This window comes from Drosophila suzukii, unplaced genomic scaffold, assembly GCF_043229965.1.
Source record: "Drosophila suzukii unplaced genomic scaffold, CBGP_Dsuzu_IsoJpt1.0 scf_7, whole genome shotgun sequence".
Taxonomy (NCBI): Eukaryota; Metazoa; Arthropoda; class Insecta; order Diptera; family Drosophilidae; genus Drosophila; species Drosophila suzukii.
Window position 1 is genome coordinate 1,029,015 of NW_027255939.1, and position 27,847 is coordinate 1,056,861.

The window sequence follows — 27,847 nt, forward strand, 5'->3', positions numbered from 1 at the left end:
AACAAACAATAACAATAAAGATACATATACTGACAGTTTTGTAAAAAATTAGTATTTGTAATTCGTATATGTTAATTTGTTGAAATAGATTTCAACGGTTATTAAAAACATTTTTTAAACAAAATTCTTTTAAAAAAAAAATTGGTCCTAAAAGGTTTTGTAAATGTCTTGACCAAATGAAGATGAAAAGACATCTACATTCGTTGAGTTCTAGACAGAAACTGTTTATTTATATCAATTGTATGGACTTAGGTAGCTAAACTGCGAAGGGATTTACATAGGGTCTTAAATTAAGGATCGACGCATGGTCGCCAGATGTGAGCGTGGCGCGCAGGTATAAAAGATAAGGACAGCGTGTTTGTCGTCTTTCTGTCATCCTCACTGCAACTACTGCAATGCCGAAACTTCGGTATAGAAATTGGGTTTTCGTGCCTTAAGGACCGATAGCAACGGAGGATAGTTTCCTCCCATCCTAATCTTATCCTAGAAGGAAGACCAGCCACTGGACTGGCACCGCGCTTGCCACCAAGATGGAAGTACAGCGAGAACCGACTTCCGGCACTAAGCTTGCCACGATGGTATTGTCAGCGAGTAGCATGGTTTTACTGTCAAGCAGCTGGGCTTGTTGACAGGAAGCACAAGGAAGTTTAAATAAAAATAAATCGAATGTTCAACGGAGGTCTTCATTTATGTAAATTGGTAGCATAAAGCTTCATTCTCGTCCCGCGAATTCTTTGTCACCTTCTACTCGCCATCTAGAGTCTTTCCACGATTCCCAATATTCCCACATTGGCTTTGACGGAGTGAGAGGCGGATTGGTTATTCCGCTGATGCTGCAGGATGTAACGCAGCATCCTGGCAATGGCTCCTCCAGCTATTCCTTAGCGGGCGGAATTTTCCACCTCCCTATAGAGGCCAGCGCGGTTTCCGGATCCGCTTTATGCCCACGTGATCAAAAATCGAGGTTGCAAATTTAAGCGGATTCCTGATCACATAGAGAATCGCGAGGACGAGCAAATTCAGTTGCTGCGAAAAAACCAAACTAAATACAATTTGAGCAGTAGCATTTGGAATGTTTTCAGCGCCAAATGATTATTTCATTGCTATTAGCAAATTGATCAAGGATGAGATTTCTATTCAGGCAAGCGTAGTGAAATGAATAGGGACTACTGTGGGCCAACAGTAACGGCACGAGAATTTTCACAAGTTAGAACCGTTTGGGCATTTATAACACCTCCCTCGTATACGGTCCTTTATCTTTATCCATTTTTAAAGCAACAATTTTGGGAGGTGAATGCGACTTTACAGGGCTTCTACTTTAGACGAATAACAAAAATTTTGGTGCAACAGGTGCTAGGTTTTTTCAAGAAGAACACAAGCTGGAGGTGGCTCATTTCCTTAAAAAAGAGCATAGAAATATTTATTTTCAAGATAAGATCGATTGCTGGGTTTCGAGGCGTTGGAAGGCTTCTTGGGCCAGCACCAACAACAATTTCCTGATAGCTGCGCCATAGCAGTTCAAATTCTTTTCCTTCCCAAAAAAATACCGAAACGAATACTGAATTGAAGCGAGTTGTAATGACTTCTTACCATCTCTTCCTAGCCCGTGTAATTCTTATAGCCTAGAACTCAGATCGGCTACGAGTTTCACTAGTAGAAGAATCTTATTCTTTGTAGTGTGACCGAAGTTTTTAAAGTTCACCTGCAATGCAGGTGGCATGGTCTTACCGTCAAGCGGCTTGTTGTTGCCAAACGGAAAACAAATCAACTGGAGCAATTTAAAAAAGAAAAGTCTGCTGGTGCACAAATAAATTAAAATAAAAATAAATGAAATGTTCAACGATTTTTTTTTTTGTGTAAATTATAAGTTTATGGCTTCCTTTTCGTCCCACGGATGCTTCGACGTTTTTCCGGGGCCATCTGTAATCCAGCTCCAAGTCCCAATAGGCATGTTGGACCTTGAGGAAGTGGGAGCCGCATGAAGTCGCCCAGCATCCTGGTAATGGCTGGTGATGGCTCCTCCAGATGTCCCATAGTGGGCGACCTTATTTCCTCCTCCCTATAGAAGCCGGCGGTCCTCCATCTCCGCTTTAGCTGCCAAGTAGCTGGTGGAGGTGGACTCCTCAATGGAGAGCTCGTCGGAGATCGAGCGATGTCCCATGTTTCCTCCCACTGGGATTCGCTAGTGGGTCTCCTCCAGCACTTCAACTATTCTGCGGATTTGCCTTGTTGTGATATTGCTTTCTGTCGGTCAAGTCCCACAATAATGGGCAACAGCTTGGATTGGGCGTCCTTTTTTCTTTCTGTTTTTGGTGTTTTTCTTCCATTTTTAATTTTTAAGTTCCCCACCGCCAAAGATTAAATTTCTTATTCTTTGGGCCGCGGCTAACGGCGTTCATCGAAAATTCACTCGCGAAATCTGGTATTTTTTCTGATATTTTCTTAACTTATCTGAGTACCGCGCTGAAAATCAGACCAGACGAAAAGCTTTAGCCGACTGTTTGCCTCTCGCTCACTCCTATGGCTAGCTCGGGGTTTTCGTCGATGTGAGTACTAGGCAGTAGTTAAATTAGAACCAAGTAAAAAAATTATTATTTCCAGCTTCTTGCTGCCAATTTAGTGCTATAAACGAATAAAAACAACAGAATAATATATTCGAGTCTTAAGTAGTCCGTTGCGATCAATATAAACGCAACCACTTAAAATTAAGACAAAACTATATGATAGCACTCATAAATAAATCTCGAAGAAGTTACTGCCGGAGATGATAAAACTAAAAAAATGTACAAGCTTGGTTTAGTATAATAAAATAAAAACGCAAATAATTGCCGACAATTTTATAACTATTTAAAAGTTTATATTAAAAGCATCGAACATTAAAATCAGCTAGCTAAAGTAATTTGAGTTATCCAAACAAATCCCAGTAAATTTATTTATACAAATTTGTCCTTTCTAAGCTTCTAATGAATGAACAGAACAATGCCGTGGAACAACCGCATAAGAAAATGGTAGTTGTTGCGTTCTGGGAATAGGTTATAAAGTAAGTAATCCATATCAACCTTAAAGTATACTGCTGATCTTTATGCAGTGTATTTCCCTAATATTGTTTAGCAGCTGGTAGTTAACCATCTGCAGGTCCGCCATATTAACTCTTGTTTTTAAAATTTAAATAAATCGAAATAACTGGAATATATGCCAACTGCTATTTATATAACATATGATTTCCATTTGAGTATTCAACTTATGTTAAATAGTGAAAGGTTGTAGATTTCAAACTTTTGTAATATAAATGTTATTTGACCTTAAATATTTGTTTATTGTGAACAAAATTAAAAAATGTTTAAAGTGTAAAAAAATATACGGGTGTGCTAGACTTCACGTACATTTTAAGTTATACCAGAATTTAGCGCTAACCGAATGTTGTGGCACCCTTCATAAGTAATATAAACCAAATTTAATTAGAAATGTTGAATTATTTACTGAATTGCCAATGTTTGTAGCTGTGTAAAAATTTACAATACAATTTAGGAAGTACGTTTTACATACAATGTATGTACATACATTAGTCGTTGATTATGTATGATTACTTGCAGAGACTGACAAGAAACTACATAGAATCTTACGTTCATTTGTATAAACTCTATTGTTTAATTGTATTTCTTATTTCGTTTGACTAATGCATGTTTTACTGATTAAATAACGTACAATTCATACACACATATGTATGTACATATGTTTGAAATGGCATGGAGCTGTGAATGTGCATACGTATTTTGCATATTTATGTATGTAAAAATACAATGCCGGAAAGAGGTCTAAGTTCGACCCTTATTTAGGTTACTTATGATTATGATTTTTTAAATTTATAATTTTATTATAAAATGTGCTAAGCTCGTGTCCAAAATAAAATGATTGGGAACTAAAGATGAGTATGCTAAACTCGTACTCCAAAAGTTAAAAAAATATTTTTTTATTTGATATGGGTTACACTAATAGTAACAATATTCATTTAGCTAAAGTTCTATAAAAAATAACTATCATAGTTGATAACTGGCAAAAAAAAATTGTTTGACGAACACTGCATAACATTTTGGTTCGGTTACTTTAGGAATACCGTTAGAATGGAGATATTATACATACATATGTACAGTGACGAACTTAAGTGTTGGCACACTTAGCATCTTGAACTTCAAGTGCGCTTTTCTACCTTTATAAATGTGTTATAAAATTCAACAAAATTATTTTGTATAAGAGGAATATTTAACCATCAACTTAATTTTGTTTCAATTAATTGTCTCTTAAAACTAAATTTTTTAAATTAAAAACCAAAGAATTAGCAGATTTAGCTGTGCAAAAGACTTGGCACACTTGTGCTTTTTTTAACTATTTCGTTAAAACTTAACCGATTTGGTTGCTTTTTGTTGCCTAATCCGCTTATATCTTAAGTGGTATAATGCTAAATTGGTATCATAAAATCGATAAGTACCTTAAATTACATTAAAAATGGTTATAAATAAAAAAATTCCTGTCTCTTGGAAAAATAATATTTTATTTTCAGGATCAGGGTCAGTTGTATACTAACATGAATAATAAATAGGATAATAACAACCCTCAGATCTACTCAGTTACAACAACGTTCAGACTGTCAAAAACATTGCACTCCCAAAGCAAACCGTCGGTATGGATGAAGGCAAATGGAACGACCCAATAGCGTCAAAGTGCATGTTAGGATGGACTATCCAGGGATCAGCCAACTTAAACCGTCACGTAACTATGCACCACTGCGATTGCAACTGGCGAGAGCTTCACGATGAAGTCAAAGAACAATTCAACCTAGAGTCGATTTCGCCTAAAAAACTGCTTTCAAGCGAGGACAAACGAGCAGTCGAAGTCCTAGAGCAGACTTGCCAAATCAAATGTGGCAAATACGAAGTTGGTCTTCTTCGGCGGAATGATATTCAAAAACTTCCCGAGAGTCGCACTAGAGCTCTAAAGCGCCTACAATGCATGAGAACCAGAATTCTGAGCGAACCGGATCTGTTTACAAAAATCGACGACCAAATCAAAAATCTTTTTGCCAAAGGATACCCCAAGCAACTATCTGACGAGGAGGCGAAGAAAGAAGAAACTCGCTCTTGGTACTTTCCCAAATTTATAGTCCTAAATCCGAATAAGCCTGGAAAGATAAGGCTGGTTTGGGATGCAGTAGTAGAAACAAACGTAGTATGCCTCAACGACTTTCTGTTAAGCGGGCCGGACTGCTTAAACTCACTCATCAACGTTCTCCCAGCCTTCAGAGTCGGAACAGTCGCCGTAAGCGGCGACATCGCCGAAATGTTTCACAGGATCAACATAAGCCACGAAGACATGCATTCTCAGCGCTTTCTTTGGTATGATGTCAACCGAAATAAGATAAACACTTACGTCATGCGTGCCATGACCCTTGGTATCAGTTGTGCACCATTCATAGGCCACTACGTGCGCGACAAAAAGTCCGTCAGGTTCTCATGTCGATTTTCGACCCCGATTGGCGGCGCCTATACAGAGCCGTCGCAAACATATCTCTATATATCCAGCGACTTCAAACTAAATGCCAATGGACAGACATGCCGTCAGCAGTGACCGAATTTCACGTCACAGAAGCGCAGACCCTACTATACAAAGAAGCACAGAGGCTCGAGTTCACGGATGAAATCATTCATTGATAAGTAAATGGTGGTGATGGACGATAACGGAATCGTTCGCACTAAAGGTCGAGTGAACGCAGTCGGATATACCATGGACGCTATAATATTGCCACCAGAGAGCCGAGTAACATTCTTATTAGTCCGGTTCTATCACGAAAAATATCATTACCTCGCTCACGAAACCGAATGATATAAAATCCAAATTTTATATTCTGCGCCTAAGAGTACTGCACAAATCCGTAAGAAAAGCCAGTTGTGTAAAAAAAGTTTCACGAATTTCGTGGGACACCAAGAGAAATTTATTCCGATAATGGTACTAATTTCAAGGCCACGGAGAAGACGTTACGAGAGGAGCTGATCAAGATCGACTTCGATAAAATTGCAATCAAGTTCGACGGCATTAAATGGCAATTTAACCCTCCAGGAGCCCCTGACATGGGCGGTGCTTGGAAAAGATTAGTCCGCACAACCAAAACAGTCCTAAAAAGCATCTGCCCGAATTATTCATTCAACGACGAAAGCCTGAGGTGTGCTCTAATGGAAGCACGGTTAATCATAAACTCACGTCCGTTAACTTTCGTTAGCCTGGACTCCGAGGACGACTCCGCGCTGACTCCAAACCACCTGCTAATGGGTTCATCGAATGGGTACAAGCCAATCAAGGAAAAGAAGATGAATTTAAGACGTCATTGGAACGATATAAAACTTTTTGGAGATCACTTTTGGCAACGCTGGGTGAAGGAGCTTACACCGGTACTTACTAGACGAACAAAATGGTTCGAAAGATGTCCCCCTATATCAGTCGGAAGCGTAGTCATTATCGTCGACGAAAACTTACCTAGAAATGTATGGCTTAAGGGCCGCGTGACCAACACTATCCCCGCCAAGGACGAACAAGTTCGTCGAGCCACTATTAAAACGCAGCATGGGGTCCTCGATCGACCAGCCACCATGATTGCGGTATTAGATGTCGGCTTAGAAGATGGTAACTTTTTATTTTCTTATGTTATGTATAAGCACTCGATAATTCATTTATCCTCATTTATCTTTTTAAGAACCATCCCTAGAACCGGGAGAAGCAAAAGAAGAGAAAAAAAGACAAAGTTTTTAAGCGTGCTCCGCAACGCCAAATGTAATACACATTGATTCGGAAGCTGAAATTGAAATAAAGTTTATTTCAAAAACGTAGTTTACCGCTATCCGTCTGTGCCTTCAATTTGGTAGTGTGGGCTGCTGTAAAACCAATTCAGTTTCGCTCTCGACAATAATATTGTCATATTAAAGGGTATTTGGTATCGAGTGTATTTGGTATCGCTAATCTGAGGCACTGTTGTTGTAGATGAAAGTGTCCATGAAATTTTGTTTAATTTTGTAGACGATAAGCAATGCAAAATGGTGAAATAATGGAAGACAAATTCTCAATAAAGGTTTTAATGTTTTACTTTCATTTGATAAGCTTAAAATCACAAAAACTAAATCTGTAAATACTTGAGTGGCATCTGGAATACCAAATAATATGTGTAATATGAATACTCAGCGTATAGAGCAAGTTTTGTAGAAAAGGAAACAAACAATGAGCATGAAAAGTGTATCATTATTCGACCCATCTGTTTAGTGCTAGTTTTATATTACGTGTGAAAAAGAAAAATGGTTGAAATTGAATTTGAGTCTACTATAGAGAGTTAAACTCAAAAACGGCTTCTGACAATTGCCGACTTTGTGGTGGTAATTATTTGACATGTTTAGACATGGCTAGCGGAGATCACCAAATATCAATGCACCATGATTCTGTACAATACACAGCCTTTGTAACATAAACATGCGTTATAGTTAAAAGATTCAGTTGGCATTTTAGAGATTACAAATGGTTCTATGATCAATTTGATCAATGGAACTTTCGGCAGACTCGGCATTGGTAGGACTTAATACATCGAGTACGTCTGCCGTCCAAGGCGCGATATGAAACCCAATATTCGGATGGATTATTCGTAGGAGATCAAATAACATGGAAAGATCATGTGATCTGGGAACTTGCGCTGAAAAGAACGAAATTGTGTGTGGTATTGAGGCCTTGAAGGGTCGGATGGAATCGGCGTAGTGGCAGAACCGCTGTTTCGATGTAACAACGTGTGATGCCTATCTTGGCAATTTCAGGTGACTGTTCACCTTCAATTGCTTATTTTCGAAACGCTCAGTTAGGTTTTTCCAGGTTTTTTCCGAAAGCCATCATTGGTGAGAGTGGTGATCCGGATTTTCTATGTACATCGCCGTAAAAAGGTCCTGAGTAGTCGGCCAGCGAAAATAATCGCCCGAGAAAACCTCTGTGTCGATAGGAGGGAACCGACTGCATAAGACGTGGAATTTCGAGCCGGAGTTACTGTAGCTTGAGGTATTTAGGAGGAGCCCTGATGGATTTGTTCCATGAGCTGCGCGGTAATCCTTGGGTTTTAGTATGGATTTGGTGTCTGCGGCTCTCTTGCCTGCAGCCACAACGCAAACGAAGCATATGTCACAAGGAATTGAAATGATCACGACGGATTTTATAGGTGGTTAACGTTGTGGTAGGAGCACATGGAGCGTTCCCAGTGGCCTTAAATTGGATCAAACAGTCAGCTATGGCCATAAATCGGGTAGAAAGTTGCGATGACGGAAAATAGTGTAGAATCTTAATTCAGAAGTAAGGAAACGGGCTAGAAATTTAGTGGTCACACTGTTGGATACCACAGGACACCAGTGTCCTTCCATTATCCATTATCTTCTTATCTTACTTGTAGAGTACTTTGTCGGGACTAGCCGTGTCCTTCTGAAGATTGCGTAAGAGTGTAAGTGAAATTTTGTTTTGATTACTTCATTTTACAAAATAATATTTTAAAAATGATCCAAGAAGGATGAGGACAGTTGTTAAAAAAATGTTTAAGGATAGGTTTGATTTACGATTTTTTTAAAGCTATATTTATGTTTTCTCTGAGCTTATAATCATATCTCGAGTTTAGTCGAATTGATGAGTAGACTCAATTTAGTCTTTAGTATATTGTGAGCTAAAAAAAAACTTTGAAAATAACGAGTTTTTTCGACTATCTACGAAATTAACAGACGCCTTACAGTCACGAAATTGTTAAAAAAAACTTTTTTTAAAAATTTTTGAAAATGTCGAAAAAATCTATTTAATAAATGAACATATAATATTTAAACAAACAATAATAATAAAAAATACATATACTGACAGTTTTGTAAAAAATTAGTATTTGTAATTCGTATATGTTCATTTGCTGAAATAGATTTCATCGGTTATTAGAAACCTTTTTTAAACAAAATTCTTTTAAAAAAAAGTTGTCCCTAAAAGGTTTTGTAAATGTCTTGATGACAAGACATCTACATTCGTTGAGTTCTAGACTGAAACTGTTTATTTATATCAATTGTATGGACTTAGGTAGCTAAACTGCGAAGGGATTTACATAGGGTCTTAAATTAAGGATCGACGCATGGTCGCCAGATGTGAGCGTGGCGCGCAGGTATAAAAGATAAGAACAGCGTGTTTGTCGTCTTTCTGTCATACTCACTGCAACTACTGCAATGCCGAAACTTCGGTATAGAAATTGGGTTTTCGTGCCTTAAGGACCGATAGCAACGGAGGATAGTTTCCTCCCATCCTAATCTTATCCTAGAAGGAAGACCAGCCACTGGACTGGCACCGCGCTTGCCACCAAGATGGAAGTACAGCGAGAACCGACTTTCGGCACTAAGCTTGCCACGATGGTATTGTCGGCGAGTAGCATGGTCTTACTGTCAAGCAGCTGGGCTTGTTGACAGGAAGCACAAGGAAGTTTAAATAAAAATAAATCGAATGTTCAACGGAGGTCTTCATTTATGTAAATTGGTAGCTTAAAGCTTCATTCTCGTCCCGCGAATTCTTTGTCACCTTCTGCTCGCCATCTAGAGTCTTTCCACGATTCCCAATATTCCCACATTGGCTTTGACGGAGTGAGAGGCGGATTGGTTATTCCGCTGATGCTGCAGGATGTAACGCAGCATCCGGCAATGGTAGCATTTGGAATGTTTTCAGCGCCAAATGATTATTTCATTGCTATTAGCAAATTGATCAAGGATGAGATTTCTATTCAGGCAAGCGTAGTGAAATTAATAGGGACTACTGTGGGCCAACAGTGACGGCACGAGAATTTTCACAAGTTAGAACCGTTTGGGCATTTATAACACCTCCCTCGTATACGGTCCTTTATCTTTATCCATTTTTAAAGCAACAATTTTGGGAGGTGAATGCGACTTTACAGGGCTTCTACTTTAGACGAATAACAAAAATTTTGGTGCAACAGGTGCTAGGTTTTTTCAAGAAGAACACAAGCTGGATGTGGCTCATTTCCTTAAAAAAGAGCATAGAAATATTTATTTTCAAGATAAGATCGATTGCTGGGTTTCGAGGCGTTGGAAGGCTTCTTGGGCCAGCACCAACAACAATTTCCTGATAGCTGCGCCATAGCAGTTCAAATTCTTTTCCTTCCCAAAAAAATACCGAAACGAATACTGAATTGAAGCGAGTTGTAATGACTTCTTACCATCTCTTCCTAGCACGTGTAATTCTTATAGCCTAGAACTCAGATCGGCTACGAGTTTCACTAGTAGAAGAATCTTATTCTTTGTAGTGTGACCGAAGTTTTTAAAGTTCACCTGCAATGCAGGTGGCATGGTCTTACCGTCAAGCGGCTTGTTGTTGCCAAACGGAAAACAAATCAACTGGAGCAATTTAAAAAAGAAAAGTCTGCTGGTGCACAAATAAATTAAAATAAAATTAAATGAAATGTTCGATTTTTTTTTTGTGTAAATTATAAGTTTATGGCTTCCTTCTCGTCCCACGGATGCTTCGACGTTTTTCCGGCGCCATCTGTAATCCAGCTCCAAGTCCCAATGGCATGTTGGACCTTGAGGAAGTGGGAGCCGCATGAAGTCGCCCAGCATCCTGGTAATGGCTGGTGATGGCTCCTCCAGATGTCCCATAGTGGGCGACCTTATTTCCTCCTCCCTAAAGAAGCCGGCGAGTCCTCCATCTCCGCTTTAGCTGCCAAGTAGCTGGTGGAGGTGGACTCCTCAATGGAGAGCTCGTCGGAGATCGAGCGATGTCCCATGTTCCCTCCCACTGGGATTCGCTAGTGGTAATTCGCAAGTGATTTGCCTTGTTGTGGTATTGCTTTCTGTCGGTCAAGTCCGACAATAATGGGCAACAGCTTGGATTGGGCGTTATTTTTTCTTTCCGTTTTTTGTGTTTTTCTTCCATTTTTAATTTTTAAGTTCCCCACCGCCAAAGATTAAATTTCTTATTCTTTGGGCCGCGGCTAACGGCGTTCATCGAAAATTCACTCGCGAAATCTGGTATTTTTTCTGATATTTTCTTAACTTATCTGAGTACCGCGCTGAAAATCAGACCAGACGAAAAGCTTTAGCCGACTGTTTGCCTCTCGCTCACTCCTATGGCTAGCTCGGGGTTTTCGTCGATGTGAGTACTAGGCAGTAGTTAAATTAGAACCAAGTAAAAAAATTATTATTTCCAGCTTCTTGCTGCCAATTTAGTGCTATAAACGAATAAAAACAATAGAATAATATATTCGAGTCTTAAGTAGTCCGTTGCGATCAATATAAACGCAACCACTTAAAATTAAGACAAAACTATATGATAGCACTCATAAATAAATCTCGAAGAAGTTACTGCCGGAGATGATAAAACTAAAAAAATGTACAAGCTTGGTTTAGTATAATAAAATAAAAACGCAAATAATTGCCGACAATTTTATAACTATTTATCATTTATTTATATACAGCTAGCTAAAGTAATTTGAGTTATCCAAACAAATCCCAGTAAATTTATTTATACAAATTTGTCCTTTCTAAGCTTCTAATGAATGAACAGAACAATGCCGTGGAACAACCGCATAAGAAAATGGTAGTTGTTGCGTTCTGGGAATAGGTTATAAAGTAAGTAATCCATATCAACCTTAAAGTATACTGCTGATCTTTATGCAGTGTATTTACCTAATATTGTTTAGCAGCTGGTAGTTAACCATCTGCAGGTCCGCCATATTAACTCTTGTTTTTAAAATTTAAATAAATCGAAATAACTGGAATATATGCTAACTGCTATTTATATAACATATGATTTCCATTTGAGTATTCAACTTATGTTAAATAGTGAAAGGTTGTAGATTTCAAACTTTTGTAATATAAATGTTATTTGACCTTAAATATTTGTTTATTGTGAACAACATTAAAAAATGTTTAAAGTGTAAAAAAATATACGGGTGTGCTAGACTTTACGTACATTTTAAGTTATACCAGAATTTAGCGCTAACCGAATGTTGTGGCACCCTTCATAAGTAATATAAACCAAATTTAATTAGAAATGTTGAATTATTTACTGAATTGCCAATGTTTGTAGCTGTGTAAAAATTTACAATACAATTTAGGAAGTACGTTTTACATACAATGTATGTACATACATTAGTCGTTGATTATGTATGATTACTTGCAGAGACTGACAAGAAACTACATAGAATCTTACGTTCATTTGTATAAACTCTATTGTTTAATTGTATTTCTTATTTCGTTTGACTAATGCATGTTTTACTGATTAAATAACGTACAATTCATACACACATATGTATGTACATATGTTTGAAATGGCATGGAGCTGTGAATGTGCATACGTATTTTGCATATTTATGTACATATGTAAAAATACAATGCCGGAAAGAGGTCTAAGTTCGACCCTTATTTAGGTTACTTATGATTATGATTTTTTAAATTTATAATTTTATTATAAAATGTGCTAAGCTCGTGTCCAAAATAAAATGATTGGGAACTAAAGATGAGTATGCTAAACTCGTACTCCAAAAGTTAAAAAAATATTTTTTTATTTGATATGGGTTACACTAATAGTAACAATATTCATTTAGCTAAAGTTCTATAAAAAATAACTATCATAGTTGATAACTGGCAAAAAAAAATTGTTTGACGAACACTGCATAACATTTTCGTTCGGTTACTTTAGGAATACCGTTAGAATGGAGATATTATACATACATATGTACAGTGACGAACTTAAGTGTTGGCACACTTAGCATCTTGAACTTCAAGTGCGCTTTTCTACCTTTATAAATGTGTTATAAAATTCAACAAAATTATTTTGTATAAGAGGAATATTTAACCATCAACTTAATTTTGTTTCAATTAATTGTCTCTTAAAACTAAATTTTTTAAATTAAAAACCAAAGAATTAGCAGATTTAGCTGTGCAAAAGACTTGGCACACTTGTGCTTTTTTTAACTATTTCGTTAAAACTTAACCGATTTGGTTGCTTTTTGTTGCCTAATCCGCTTATATCTTAAGTGGTATAATGCTAAATTGGTATCATAAAATCGATAAGTACCTTAAATTACATTAAAAATGGTTATAAATAAAAAAATTCCTGTCTCTTGGAAAAATAATATTTTATTTTCAGGATCAGGGTCAGTTGTATACTAACATGAATAATAAATAGGATAATAACAACCCTCAGATCTACTCAGTTACAACAACGTTCAGACTGTCAAAAACATTGCACTCCCAAAGCAAACCGTCGGTATGGATGAAGGCAAATGGAACGACCCAATAGCGTCAAAGTGCATGTTAGGATGGACTATCCAGGGATCAGCCAACTTAAACCGTCACGTAACTATGCACCACTGCGATTGCAACTGGCGAGAGCTTCACGATGAAGTCAAAGAACAATTCAACCTAGAGTCGATTTCGCCTAAAAAACTGCTTTCAAGCGAGGACAAACGAGCAGTCGAAGTCCTAGAGCAGACTTGCCAAATCAAATGTGGCAAATACGAAGTTGGTCTTCTTCGGCGGAATGATCTTCAAAAACTTCCCGAGAGTCGCACTAGAGCTCTAAAGCGCCTACAATGCATGAGAACCAGAATTCTGAGCGAACCGGATCTGTTTACAAAAATCGACGACCAAATCAAAAATCTTTTTGCCAAAGGATACCCCAAGCAACTGTCTGACGAGGAGGCGAAAAAAGAAGAAACTCGCTCTTGGTACTTTCCCAAATTTATAGTCCTAAATCCGAATAAGCCTGGAAAGATAAGGCTGGTTTGGGATGCAGTAGTAGAAACAAACGTAGTATGCCTCAACGACTTTCTGTTAAGCGGGCCGGACTGCTTAAACTCACTCATCAACGTTCTCCCAGCCTTCAGAGTCGGAACAGTCGCCGTAAGCGGCGACATCGCCGAAATGTTTCACAGGATCAACATAAGCCACGAAGACATGCATTCTCAGCGCTTTCTTTGGTATGATGTCAACCGAAATAAGATAAACACTTACGTCATGCGTGCCATGACCCTTGGTATCAGTTGTGCACCATTCATAGGCCACTACGTGCGCGACAAAAAGTCCGTCAGGTTCTCATGTCGATTTTCGACCCCGATTGGCGGCGCCTATACAGAGCCGTCGCAAACATATCTCTATATACCCAGCGACTTCAAACTAAATGCCAATGGACAGACATGCCGTCAGCAGTGACCGAATTTCACGTCACAGAAGCGCAGACCCTACTATACAAAGAAGCACAGAGGCTCGAGTTCACGGATGAAATCATTCATTGATAAGTAAATGGTGGTGATGGACGATAACGGAATCGTTCGCACTAAAGGTCGAGTTAACGCAGTCGGATATACCATGGACGCTATAATATTGCCACCAGAGAGCCGAGTAACATTCTCATTAGTCCGGTTCTATCACGAAAAATATCATTACCTCGCTCACGAAACCGAATGATATAAAATCCAAATTTTATATTCTGCGCCTAAGAGTACTGCACAAATCCGTAAGAAAAGCCAGTTGTGTAAAAAAAGTTTCACGAATTTCGTGGGACACCAAGAGAAATTTATTCCGATAATGGTACTAATTTCAAGGCCACGGAGAAGACGTTACGAGAGGAGCTGATCAAGATCGACTTCGATAAAATTGCAATCAAGTTCGACGGCATTAAATGGCAATTTAACCCTCCAGGAGCCCCTGACATGGGCGGTGCTTGGAAAAGATTAGTCCGCACAACCAAAACAGTCCTAAAAAGCAGCTGCCCGAATTATTCATTCAACGACGAAAGCCTGAGGTGTGCTCTAATGGAAGCACGGTTAATCATAAACTCACGTCCGTTAACTTTCGTTAGCCTGGACTCCGAGGACGACTCCGCGCTGACTCCAAACCACCTGCTAATGGGTTCATCGAATGGGTACAAGCCAATCAAGGAAAAGAAGATGAATTTAAGACGTCATTGGAACGATATAAAACTTTTTGGAGATCACTTTTGGCAACGCTGGGTGAAGGAGTTTACACCGGTACTTACTAGACGAACAAAATGGTTCGAAAGATGTCCCCCTATATCAGTCGGAAGCGTAGTCATTATCGTCGACGAAAACTTACCTAGAAATGTATGGCTTAAGGGCCGCGTGACCAACACTATCCCCGCCAAGGACGAACAAGTTCGTCGAGCCACTATTAAAACGCAGCATGGGGTCCTCGATCGACCAGCCACCATGATTGCGGTATTAGATGTCGGCTTAGAAGATGGTAACTTTTTATTTTCTTATGTTATGTATAAGCACTCGATAATTCATTTATCCTCATTTATCTTTTTAAGAACCATCCCTAGAACCGGGAGAAGCAAAAGAAGAGAAAAAAAGACAAAGTTTTTAAGCGTGCTCCGCAACGCCAAATGTAATACACATTGATTCGGAAGCTGAAATTGAAATAAAGTTTATTTCAAAAACGTAGTTTACCGCTATCCGTCTGTGCCTTCAATTTGGTAGTGTGGGCTGCTGTAAAACCAATTCAGTTTCGCTCTCGACAATAATATTGTCATATTAAAGGGTATTTGGTATCGAGTGTATTTGGTATCGCTAATCTGAGGCACTGTTGTTGTAGATGAAAGTGTCCATGAAATTTTGTTTAATTTTGTAGACGATAAGCAATGCAAAATGGTGAAATAATGGAAGACAAATTCTCAATAAAGGTTTTAATGTTTTACTTTCATTTGATAAGCTTAAAATCACAAAAACTAAATCTGTAAATACTTGAGTGGCATCTGGAATACCAAATAATATGTGTAATATGAATACTCAGCGTATAGAGCAAGTTTTGTAGAAAAGGAAACAAACAATGAGCATGAAAAGTGTATCATTATTCGACCCATCTGTTTAGTGCTAGTTTTATATTACGTGTGAAAAAGAAAAATGGTTCAAATTGAATTTGAGTCTACTATAGAGAGTTAAACTCAAAAACGGCTTCTGACAATTGCCGACTTTGTGGTGGTAATTATTTGACATGTTTAGACATGGCTAGCGGAGATCACCAAATATCAATGCACCATGATTCTGTACAATACACAGCCTTTGTAACATAAACATGCGTTATAGTTAAAAGATTCAGTTGGCATTTTAGAGATTACAAATGGTTCTATGATCAATTTGATCAATGGAACTTTCGGCAGACTCGGCATTGGTAGGACTTAATACATCGAGTACGTCTGCCGTCCAAGGCGCGATATGAAACCCAATATTCGGATGGATTATTCGTAGGAGATCAAATAACATGGAAAGATCATGTGATCTGGGAACTTGCGCTGAAAAGAACGAAATTGTGTGTGGTATTGAGGCCTTGAAGGGTCGGATGGAATCGGCGTAGTGGCAGAACCGCTGTTTCGATGTAACAACGTGTGATGCCTATCTTGGCAATTTCAGGTGACTGTTCACCTTCAATTGCTTATTTTCGAAACGCTCAGTTAGGTTTTTCCAGGTTTTTTCCGAAAGCCATCATTGGTGAGAGTGGTGATCCGGATTTTCTATGTACATCGCCGTAAAAAGGTCCTGAGTAGTCGGCCAGCGAAAATAATCGCCCGAGAAAACCTCTGTGTCGATAGGAGGGAACCGACTGCATAAGACGTGGAATTTCGAGCCGGAGTTACTGTAGCTTGAGGTATTTAGGAGGAGCCCTGATGGATTTGTTCCATGAGCTGCGCGGTAATCCTTGGGTTTTAGTATGGATTTGGTGTCTGCGGCTCTCTTGCCTGCAGCCACAACGCAAACGAAGCATATGTCACAAGGAATTGAAATGATCACGACGGATTTTATAGGTGGTTAACGTTGTGGTAGGAGCACATGGAGCGTTCCCAGTGGCCTTAAATTGGATCAAACAGTCAGCTATGGCCATAAATCGGGTAGAAAGTTGCGATGACGGAAAATAGTGTAGAATCTTAATTCAGAAGTAAGGAAACGGGCTAGAAATTTAGTGGTCACACTGTTGGATACCACAGGACACCAGTGTCCTTCCATTATCCATTATCTTCTCTTACTTGTAGAGTACTTTGTCGGGACTAGCCGTGTCCTTCTGAAGATTGCGTAAGAGTGTAAGTGAAATTTTGTTTTGATTACTTCATTTTACAAAATAATATTTTAAAAATGATCCAAGAAGGATGAGGACAGTTGTTAAAAAAATGTTTAAGGATAGGTTTGATTTACGATTTTTTTAAAGCTATATTTATGTTTTCTCTGAGCTTATAATCATATCTCCAGTTTAGTCGAATTGATGAGTAGACTCAATTTAGTCTTTAGTATATTGTGAGCTAAAAAAAAAACTTTGAAAATAACGAGTTTTTTCGACTATCTACGAAATTAACAGACGCCTTACAGTCACGAAATTGTTAAAAAAAAAAATATAACATTTTCAATGTTATGTGAATGTTTCAATGTTATCAAACTTTTTTTAAAAATTTTTGAAAATGTCGAAAAAATCTATTTAATAAATGAACATATAATATTTAAACAAACAATAATAATAAAAAATACATATACTGACAGTTTTGTAAAAAATTAGTATTTGTAATTCGTATATGTTCATTTGCTGAAATAGATTTCATCGGTTATTAGAAACCTTTTTTAAACAAAATTCTTTTAAAAAAAAGTTGTCCCTAAAAGGTTTTGTAAATGTCTTGATGACAAGACATCTACATTCGTTGAGTTCTAGACTGAAACTGTTTATTTATATCAATTGTATGGACTTAGGTAGCTAAACTGCGAAGGGATTTACATAGGGTCTTAAATTAAGGATCGACGCATGGTCGCCAGATGTGAGCGTGGCGCGCAGGTATAAAAGATAAGAACAGCGTGTTTGTCGTCTTTCTGTCATACTCACTGCAACTACTGCAATGCCGAAACTTCGGTATAGAAATTGGGTTTTCGTGCCTTAAGGACCGATAGCAACGGAGGATAGTTTCCTCCCATCCTAATCTTATCCTAGAAGGAAGACCAGCCACTGGACTGGCACCGCGCTTGCCACCAAGATGGAAGTACAGCGAGAACCGACTTTCGGCACTAAGCTTGCCACGATGGTATTGTCGGCGAGTAGCATGGTCTTACTGTCAAGCAGCTGGGCTTGTTGACAGGAAGCACAAGGAAGTTTAAATAAAAATAAATCGAATGTTCAACGGAGGTCTTCATTTATGTAAATTGGTAGCTTAAAGCTTCATTCTCGTCCCGCGAATTCTTTGTCACCTTCTGCTCGCCATCTAGAGTCTTTCCACGATTCCCAATATTCCCACATTGGCTTTGACGGAGTGAGAGGCGGATTGGTTATTCCGCTGATGCTGCAGGATGTAACGCAGCATCCGGCAATGGTAGCATTTGGAATGTTTTCAGCGCCAAATGATTATTTCATTGCTATTAGCAAATTGATCAAGGATGAGATTTCTATTCAGGCAAGCGTAGTGAAATTAATAGGGACTACTGTGGGCCAACAGTGACGGCACGAGAATTTTCACAAGTTAGAACCGTTTGGGCATTTATAACACCTCCCTCGTATACGGTCCTTTATCTTTATCCATTTTTAAAGCAACAATTTTGGGAGGTGAATGCGACTTTACAGGGCTTCTACTTTAGACGAATAACAAAAATTTTGGTGCAACAGGTGCTAGGTTTTTTCAAGAAGAACACAAGCTGGATGTGGCTCATTTCCTTAAAAAAGAGCATAGAAATATTTATTTTCAAGATAAGATCGATTGCTGGGTTTCGAGGCGTTGGAAGGCTTCTTGGGCCAGCACCAACAACAATTTCCTGATAGCTGCGCCATAGCAGTTCAAATTCTTTTCCTTCCCAAAAAAATACCGAAACGAATACTGAATTGAAGCGAGTTGTAATGACTTCTTACCATCTCTTCCTAGCACGTGTAATTCTTATAGCCTAGAACTCAGATCGGCTACGAGTTTCACTAGTAGAAGAATCTTATTCTTTGTAGTGTGACCGAAGTTTTTAAAGTTCACCTGCAATGCAGGTGGCATGGTCTTACCGTCAAGCGGCTTGTTGTTGCCAAACGGAAAACAAATCAACTGGAGCAATTTAAAAAAGAAAAGTCTGCTGGTGCACAAATAAATTAAAATAAAATTAAATGAAATGTTCGATTTTTTTTTTGTGTAAATTATAAGTTTATGGCTTCCTTCTCGTCCCACGGATGCTTCGACGTTTTTCCGGCGCCATCTGTAATCCAGCTCCAAGTCCCAATGGCATGTTGGACCTTGAGGAAGTGGGAGCCGCATGAAGTCGCCCAGCATCCTGGTAATGGCTGGTGATGGCTCCTCCAGATGTCCCATAGTGGGCGACCTTATTTCCTCCTCCCTAAAGAAGCCGGCGAGTCCTCCATCTCCGCTTTAGCTGCCAAGTAGCTGGTGGAGGTGGACTCCTCAATGGAGAGCTCGTCGGAGATCGAGCGATGTCCCATGTTCCCTCCCACTGGGATTCGCTAGTGGTAATTCGCAAGTGATTTGCCTTGTTGTGGTATTGCTTTCTGTCGGTCGAGTCCGACAATAATGGGCAACAGCTTGGATTGGGCGTTATTTTTTCTTTCCGTTTTTTGTGTTTTTCTTCCATTTTTAATTTTTAAGTTCCCCACCGCCAAAGATTAAATTTCTTATTCTTTGGGCCGCGGCTAACGGCGTTCATCGAAAATTCACTCGCGAAATCTGGTATTTTTTCTGATATTTTCTTAACTTATCTGAGTACCGCGCTGAAAATCAGACCAGACGAAAAGCTTTAGCCGACTGTTTGCCTCTCGCTCACTCCTATGGCTAGCTCGGGGTTTTCGTCGATGTGGCAGTAGTTAAATTAGAACCAAGTAAAAAAATTATTATTTCCAGCTTCTTGCTGCCAATTTAGTGCTATAAACGAATAAAAACAACAGAATAATATATTCGAGTCTTAAGTAGTCCGTTGCGATCAATATAAACGCAACCACTTAAAATTAAGACAAAACTATATGATAGCACTCATAAATAAATCTCGAAGAAGTTACTGCCGGAGATGATAAAACTAAAAAAATGTACAAGCTTGGTTTAGTATAATAAAATAAAAACGCAAATAATTGCCGACAATTTTATAACTATTTATCATTTATTTATAATCAGCTAGCTAAAGTAATTTAAGTTATCCAAACAAATCCCAGTAAATTTATTTATACAAATTTGTCCTTTCTAAGCTTCTAATGAATGAACAGAACAATGCCGTGGAACAACCGCATAAGAAAATGGTAGTTGTTGCGTTCTGGGAATAGGTTATAAAGTAAGTAATCCATATCAACCTTAAAGTATACTGCTGATCTTTATGCAGTGTATTTACCTAATATTGTTTAGCAGCTGGTAGTTAACCATCTGCAGGTCCGCCATATTAACTCTTGTTTTTAAAATTTAAATAAATCGAAATAACTGGAATATATGCTAACTGCTATTTATATAACATATGATTTCCATTTGAGTATTCAACTTATGTTAAATAGTGAAAGGTTGTAGATTTCAAACTTTTGTAATATAAATGTTATTTGACCTTAAATATTTGTTTATTGTGAACAAAATTAAAAAATGTTTAAAGTGTAAAAAAATATACGGGTGTGCTAGACTTTACGTACATTTTAAGTTATACCAGAATTTAGCGCTAACCGAATGTTGTGGCACCCTTCATAAGTAATATAAACCAAATTTAATTAGAAATGTTGAATTATTTACTGAATTGCCAATGTTTGTAGCTGTGTAAAAATTTACAATACAATTTAGGAAGTACGTTTTACATACAATGTATGTACATACATTAGTCGTTGATTATGTATGATTACTTGCAGAGACTGACAAGAAACTACATAGAATCTTACGTTCATTTGTATAAACTCTATTGTTTAATTGTATTTCTTATTTCGTTTGACTAATGCATGTTTTACTGATTAAATAACGTACAATTCATACACACATATGTATGTACATATGTTTGAAATGGCATGGAGCTGTGAATGTACATACGTATTTTGCATATTTATGTATGTAAAAATACAATGCCGGAAAGAGGTCTAAGTTCGACCCTTATTTAGGTTACTTATGATTATGATTTTTTAAATTTATAATTTTATTATAAAATGTGCTAAGCTCGTGTCCAAAATAAAATGATTGGGAACTAAAGATGAGTATGCTAAACTCGTACTCCAAAAGTTAAAAAAATATTTTTTTATTTGATATGGGTTACACTAATAGTAACAATATTCATTTAGCTAAAGTTCTATAAAAAATAACTATCATAGTTGATAACTGGCAAAAAAAAATTGTTTGACGAACACTGCATAACATTTTGGTTCGGTTACTTTAGGAATACCGTTAGAATGGAGATATTATACATACATATGTACAGTGACGAACTTAAGTGCGCTTTTCCACCTTTTTAAATGTGTTATAAAATTCAACAAAATTATTTTGTATAAGAGGAATATTTAACCATCAACTTAATTTTGTTTCAATTAATTGTCTCTTAAAACTAAATTTTTTAAATTAAAAACCAAAGAATTAGCAGATTTAGCTGTGCAAAAGACTTGGCACACTTGTGCTTTTTTTAACTATTTCGTTAAAACTTAACCGATTTGGTTGCTTTTTGTTGCCTAATCCGCTTATATCTTAAGTGGTATAATGCTAAATTGGTATCATAAAATCGATAAGTACCTTAAATTACATTAAAAATGGTTATAAAATAACAAAAATCCTGTCTCTTGGAAAAATAATATTTTATTTTCAGAATCAGGGTCAGTTGTATACTAACATGAATAGTAAATAGGATAATAACAACCCTCAGATCTACTCAGTACTGATCTGAGTTCCGGATAAGAAGGTCTTTGGCAAAAATATTTACCCAGTAGCCTTCCGAAAGGCCATGTCAAGTGCTAGGTACAAATTTTCTTGCAACAAGAAAAAAGCAATTGATTTGTTAGTATAAATTACCGAACCCTTTAGCCACTTGAAATTATTTTTATGACTCATGAGAAGATAAATAGGACCCAGAAACCATTTCGGGTACTTAGATACCGTTTTTAGGTCCATAAATGGTTATATTCTTGAACTTTATAATCAGTTGGAGGGTTGAGTACTAGGCATAGGGTCAAACGATTACTCCGGTTGCAATTTATCATTTGAAAAAATGTTCTGGATAGGTTGCATACCCGATTTCACAAAAAGTAACGTCATGTGTTTGTATGTATCAGCTGTGTTCATTGAAACAGCACTGCTTACGACCTGCACATATAAGATTTAAAAACACTAATACAAACACAACATTGAGACAAAACTTACATACAACAGTTTTAATTATTTATTTTTAAATAATTTAACTGTTTATTCCTGTTGGGTACTTCAATATTTTAGCAAATTTGGATAATAACAAAAAATAAAGACTGAATTATGGTGTTCATTGAAATACCTGTCTTAAAAGAAAAATATGATAAAATTCAATATGGCTCATAAATAACTTAATCCTACTAAATCTCGATTTGATTACGCCCCAATTTTTTGTTGTATAGCCTTTATGGGCTATTATAGGCTAACACCTACTTGGCATGGAGTCCACCAAGTCTTCGCAACGTTTGCGGGAAGTCTGTCCTTCTGCACAACTTGCCAAAACTGCGGCTAAGAAGTCGGGGATTTCTTGGCAACATAACGCTTATGTCCCCCGATAAGTTCTCAATCGGTTTTAAGCGGGTACTGTGCTGGCAACGGCATTTCGTCCATTTCTTTTTGGGTAAAGCACTCCTTGGCCAATGTGCTGGTGTGTTTAGGATCATTGTCCTGCTGAAATGTCCATATTAAGGACATTTCATCATCAGTATGCGACAGAATGACGTTTCTCAGTATATATACGTAAACATGTTGGACCATGATCCCGTCGATCAAACGTATGGGACCCACACCGCTGTATGAGAAACATGCCCATACCATAATTTTAAGGCCACCTGCTAAACGGTCTTGAGCTTTTGTTTTGGGTGGTACCCGGTGTTTGGTTGTCGACGGACATACTACTCGTATTTTGAACATGTTCCACCAAAAATCACCAGCTAAAACTCATCTGTCCAAAGGATATATCGACCTCTTGAAAGTGACTGCTTCAAGTGGCTTTTGGAAAACTTCAACCTGTCTTTGGGGTGTCTTTTACCAAGTAGTGGCTCCTTTCGTGGACTTCTTGCAATCAAATCTTCATCAAACAGACTTCGGAGAATAGTGCCATCCCTGATTCCCAAGGTCAGATCCGCTTTTAAAGTCCTACAGGATGCAAAAGTCTAAGCTTTGCTGAAGCGCACTATGCATACGTCCTCTACAATTGTGGTTTTCCGTATCGCATCACTTTTTCCAGCTTCGGCATAATTCATGGCATTGTAAACCATATTTAATGGACATTTTAAGAGTCACTAAATATATATAGATACGTTTTGCCCTCCTTTCCTAGCTCAATCATTTTTTCCTTTCTCCCTTGAAGCAATGAGGTCCTCTCCCCACTAAAGTTAATTTTTTTCCATAGTTATAGTGTATTCTCGTTCAATTTATAATAATGGTCTTAAAGAGAAACCTGGAAGAAAATCAAAAACTGCTATTTCAGTGAACAGCCAAATTGTTGGCCCGTGTGCAAAAATATGAAAATAACGCAAAAACCGACCAAATCTAATGGGGCTTTTGCTTGTTTTGTATCCCTATGATTCATTCTAAAAAAAAATGTACTAACGATCAACTAACCAAAAAGACTATGCTAATAAACCTATATATAACTTCGCTTCTGTCACACTGCTATTTTAATGAACACAGCTGTATGTATATAAACTTTTGATCTCTACAATATTATGATTTTGGTCATTTTTATAAGGATTTGAGTAGACGTTTTTGTTAGCTTTCCCCAAAATAAAAATCTCTTTGGTTTTTTATTTGTTTGGCCAGGTAGTAAAAATAGAATTCTTAATTAATATAATATAATAAATCTGTTACTTTATATGACAAATATAACATAAAAGTAGTATTTTGCAGTCTTAAACATCTCCATAATAAATATAACTAGGATCTATTCGACTAAGGCTGTTACCTAAGATGGGGGACCGTGACATCCCGACCGTACCTGTAACAACTTTAGCTGGTTTAACCAGCACTTCTGATTGTAAGTTATACCTTTTCCATATCAAAAACATTTAACATTTTTCATTTCTAAACCAAGTGCTTAGCGAGTTACCAGTGTCAGATTCGCTTCGGAGTGCAGCGTCCTTAAACAAGTCTCTACTCTTCCATGCTTTGGTGGCTAACGAATCGAATAATTTACTTTCTGTGCGTGATGAAAATCTCGTTCGACAATTGGTTACTGCCATTGAAAGAACTAACTCTGACAATATGTTAGTATGGTTAATTTACCTATGCAAATTATAAAATAACTTCAATACGTTTTTTAGAGAGTTAAAATCACATTACTTAATTGAAGAACAAGAAGCTCGCAATGATTCTTGTCCAGAGTTACTTCAGGGAATTTACAATTTTCGCCCAGCGGTATTTAACACTTCATTAACTATAAGTAAGTTGAAAAAAAATTCTTGAGTTACATTTATTGAATTATCTTGAATCAATTTACAGACTCTCCTGACCAACATACTTGCAATTCCTACCTAATACCAGGATGTAATACATCTAAGTTGTCAAATTTAAACGAAGGTCTATTGCAGAAGGAATGTCATCAGACATGCATTACCCAGTTTACCAGGTGGGGATTATTTTAAACTGTTGACATACAAACAAATAACTAATTTAAATTTTTAATTTTAGTAAGACTACAGGAGAAATGTCAGAAGAATTTTTACAATTAAATATGAAGGGGAAGTCAACAGAAAACAATAATATAAAAAGCATCATTAAAAACGCAGATCGAAATCAGAATAAAATTTTGACACCAAATCGTCAGGATAAAAATTCTAATCTATCAGAAAAAACAATACTGCAACCCTTAACACAAGAACAGTATTTAAGTAACCAACAAGAACTCAATTACAAGTCAAAATATGATTTAAATCAAGCATCAACAGACGTTCGTCAATGCGTTCAAAGTATTTCTGATATTTTTCCACGAGCCTTAGAGTCGCCAAATTTTAGTTTAGAATCTGTAAATATTCAAAATATATTGTATTTACAAAGCCAACCTATGACTGAAACTGAAACCACTCAAATGCAAAACTCTCCACTAGAATATATTTCAAAAAAACAGCAAAAGGAAGTGCTTGAATTGCCAGGAAGTACAAAGCCACTTATATTTAAAAAAGGTAGTCTTGCGTATAGTTCTGAGCATCAACAAAACCATATGGCATCAACAACTACATCAACATCTACTTCCTCAAGTGGCAAATCCCAAGTTCGGGTATGTATAAATCGTCTTAATGTTAAAGATACTCGCCTTATGCAACAAAGTATTAAAAAGTTTGTACAAAAGTCACCGGCATTGGCTAGAAGTATGGGGTTACTACAAGAATCGTCTCAGCTACAACACGAAAAAATGAGTACAGTTACGGAGGAATCAGTAAAAGAGAGTGGTGCCGTCAGTACAACTAATATACTCAACATTCCAATTGACACATTTTCTACTATAAAAGCAGATGAAAAACGATTTTCTGCAAAACGAAAACTTGCCATATCTATTGGTGACATTCCCCCGGAACAAATATGTAAGTATAATGATTTAAAATAGCACAGGTCGACCAAATCCTGACCTATAAAATCTGAAAGGATTTTACCTATAGATTCCTATTTTACACACTTTTTACGGCTTAATAACAGCTAAGCCATTCGTAGAATAAATAATACTTTGAACCTTTGAGTTCAACAGTGAACAGTCATACTTTTCTTGGGACATCTGCTTTTTTTAGTTAAAGTGCATTAAACTAAATTAATTTTGGCCACTTTTTATACCCTTTCAGAGGGTATTACAGTTTTCGCCAGAAGTTTCTAACGCAGTGCAGGAGACGTACGAGAGCTTTACACGACCCTGTAAAGCTCTCGTACAGATAGACTTATTAAGAGACCGATAGACTTAAATAGAAACAGTAACAGAAACGGTATTATCAATCATTATTCTTATCCGTGCACCGTGGTACGTTGAGTAACACTGTGACATTTGATTTTCACTTTTGATCTTGAAATTGTAAACATAAATATGTACAAAAATAAAGATTTCGCGAAATCCACAAAGCAAAGTGACACGAAGGAACCACGAAACCTCACATACTCGTACACATACATGCGCAAAAGACTTTTTGAATCGTCGTTCAAGAAAAAACGGTCCGTGAATTTTTATATGAATAATTCAATCGGTTGCTCTCGGATTCTTTGCTCAGTCTGAATTTTGATGGGGCATTCTCTTCGCTACTTCGGCATCTGTTGCATTTAAGTAATTTCAGAGAGTTCTGCAATGGAAATTACAATTTCGGCTTGTTGAAGCTAGCTTTCCCTTGTTAACGCTAGGCCTGGATACAAAACACATGAAAAATCCCATATCAAAAATGAACTGGGTAAAATGCCCTTTAACTAAAGAATTATAGGTCACATAAAACAGAGGTTGTTCATGGTTGCAGTTAAAGGTTCCAAGTACCATTTCAGCTATACTCTGGTTCTGAGCAACGCATGGATTAGCTATTATTAAGAAGTAGAAAGTAGCTTAAGTGATGAATAGTTTCTAAGTTTGGGTTCGTAATGTACAGGTAAAATCCTTCAAATTTTCAGGCGTTTAGTTTTGACGTTTTTTGTGGACTCTTGTAATTTATACTTGCACATATACATATACATACCTATAAACTTCTCTTTAATTTATAATATAGTCTCTAAGCCTAAAATGCGACGGGTTGAAAGAATAACTCCCATGTCGAGCACAAAATGTTTGAAAGATGAAATCACTCGGTCGCAAACATATCAACAATTTATGCGTAATATGGATCAAATAATTGAAATTTTAGACGATAGTGAATCTCCCAACTTTGACTCAGGTATGTAAAAACTTTACGTTCTTTTTTTCTAAAAAAAAATAAATGTAAATTTATAAAATAATATTTATATGTATATATAAATATAGAATTAAATGGCATATTGAATTTACTATAAAGTGTATGTCTATATTAGAAAAAACTTCTCTGAATCTGGAACGTAGAATTGAGCCCACGCTAACAATCATATCTTTTCCATTTGAATGTGCTGTTTCATTCCTTAAACGGCAAACACGTTTTACTTTAGATTGTTTACACTTGGGTTATTTCTGTTTAATAACCCCTGTTTACACTTGGCTTAATTCACCCTAGCATAGGGTGTTATTATTTTAGACAGACCTTATCACACACTAAAAGACTTTAAGCTCCGACGCAGCAAAAGGAGCACTCTAATAGAATATAAGAGGAGGTAGTGGGCGAGTGATTTTTGAGAAATTCTTTTTGCAGTTACTGTTATTTCTGTTTGAAGAAACTTTTTGCATCAACAAATTTAAGTTTTCAAGTCGAGGAAAAAAGTTTTAAAAGTAGATGCTTACACAAATTCGTCCTTTTCAATAAGTTTGACCCAGCGGTGCTCCAACTTCTTTAACCCGTCTGAAAATAGGTTTTCTTGAGGTCTGCAAAATAGGCCTCTGTGGCGGCGACGACATCCTCATTCGACGCAAATTTCTGTCCAGCGAGTGACTGTTTCAAGTTTGGAAACAAAGAGAAGTCACACGGGGCCAAACCTGGAGAATATGGTGGATGGGGTAGCAGTTCGTAGGCCAATTCGA

General features: G+C 37.2%; 2 protein-coding genes and 1 long non-coding RNA gene across 11 annotated transcripts in view; all 3 read left to right on the forward strand.

Annotated features, from left to right (window-relative positions):
* The first annotated feature begins 2,250 nt into the window (after window positions 1-2,250).
* Window positions 2,251-7,911, forward strand: LOC118879579 (uncharacterized). 3 transcript variants are annotated; one of them, XR_011605802.1, is made up of 3 exons: window positions 3,098-6,672; window positions 6,743-7,841; window positions 7,897-7,911. It is a non-coding gene; the product is annotated as an uncharacterized lncRNA (long non-coding RNA). The 3 variants fall into 3 exon arrangements; XR_011605803.1 differs by lacking the exon at window positions 7,897-7,911 and having other exon boundaries at window positions 3,103-3,260; window positions 4,559-6,672; window positions 6,743-7,134; XR_011605801.1 differs by lacking the exon at window positions 7,897-7,911 and having other exon boundaries at window positions 2,251-6,672; window positions 6,743-7,134.
* A 6,844-nt stretch (window positions 7,912-14,755) lies between these two features.
* On the forward strand, window positions 14,756-15,508 carry LOC118879580 (uncharacterized). The gene is made up of 2 exons (XM_065868636.1): window positions 14,756-15,305; window positions 15,376-15,508. Exons 1-2 carry the CDS (start codon window positions 14,756-14,758, stop codon window positions 15,429-15,431), a joined length of 606 nt encoding a protein of 201 aa, XP_065724708.1. The 3' UTR covers window positions 15,432-15,508.
* A 4,895-nt stretch (window positions 15,509-20,403) lies between these two features.
* Nipped-B (Nipped-B cohesin loading factor) overlaps window positions 20,404-27,847 on the forward strand; it is a 303,163-nt gene continuing 295,719 nt past the window's right edge. For 2 of the 7 annotated variants that reach the window (XM_070999319.1, XM_070999323.1), the window contains exons 1-7: window positions 20,407-20,558; window positions 24,094-24,220; window positions 24,278-24,449; window positions 24,507-24,625; window positions 24,685-24,811; window positions 24,874-25,763; window positions 26,913-27,077. In XM_070999319.1, the coding sequence (XP_070855420.1) occupies window positions 24,154-24,220; window positions 24,278-24,449; window positions 24,507-24,625; window positions 24,685-24,811; window positions 24,874-25,763; window positions 26,913-27,077 (1,540 nt within the window). In that variant the 5' untranslated portion in view covers window positions 20,407-20,558; window positions 24,094-24,153. Of the gene's footprint in view, window positions 20,559-24,083; window positions 24,221-24,277; window positions 24,450-24,506; window positions 24,626-24,684; window positions 24,812-24,873; window positions 25,764-26,912; window positions 27,078-27,847 lie in introns of all 7 variants that reach the window. The other 5 variants (XM_070999321.1, XM_070999322.1, XM_070999324.1 and 2 more) reach the window with 5 other exon arrangements.

Coding starts and splice junctions, on each gene's coding strand:
- LOC118879580 (XM_065868636.1), top strand. CDS start 14,756: ATGGGCGGTGCTTGGAAAAGATTAGTCCGCACAACCAAAACAGTCCTA. Junction 15,306..15,375: donor AGATGTCGGCTTAGAAGATG/GTAACTTTTTAT, acceptor TATCTTTTTAAG/AACCATCCCTAGAACCGGGA.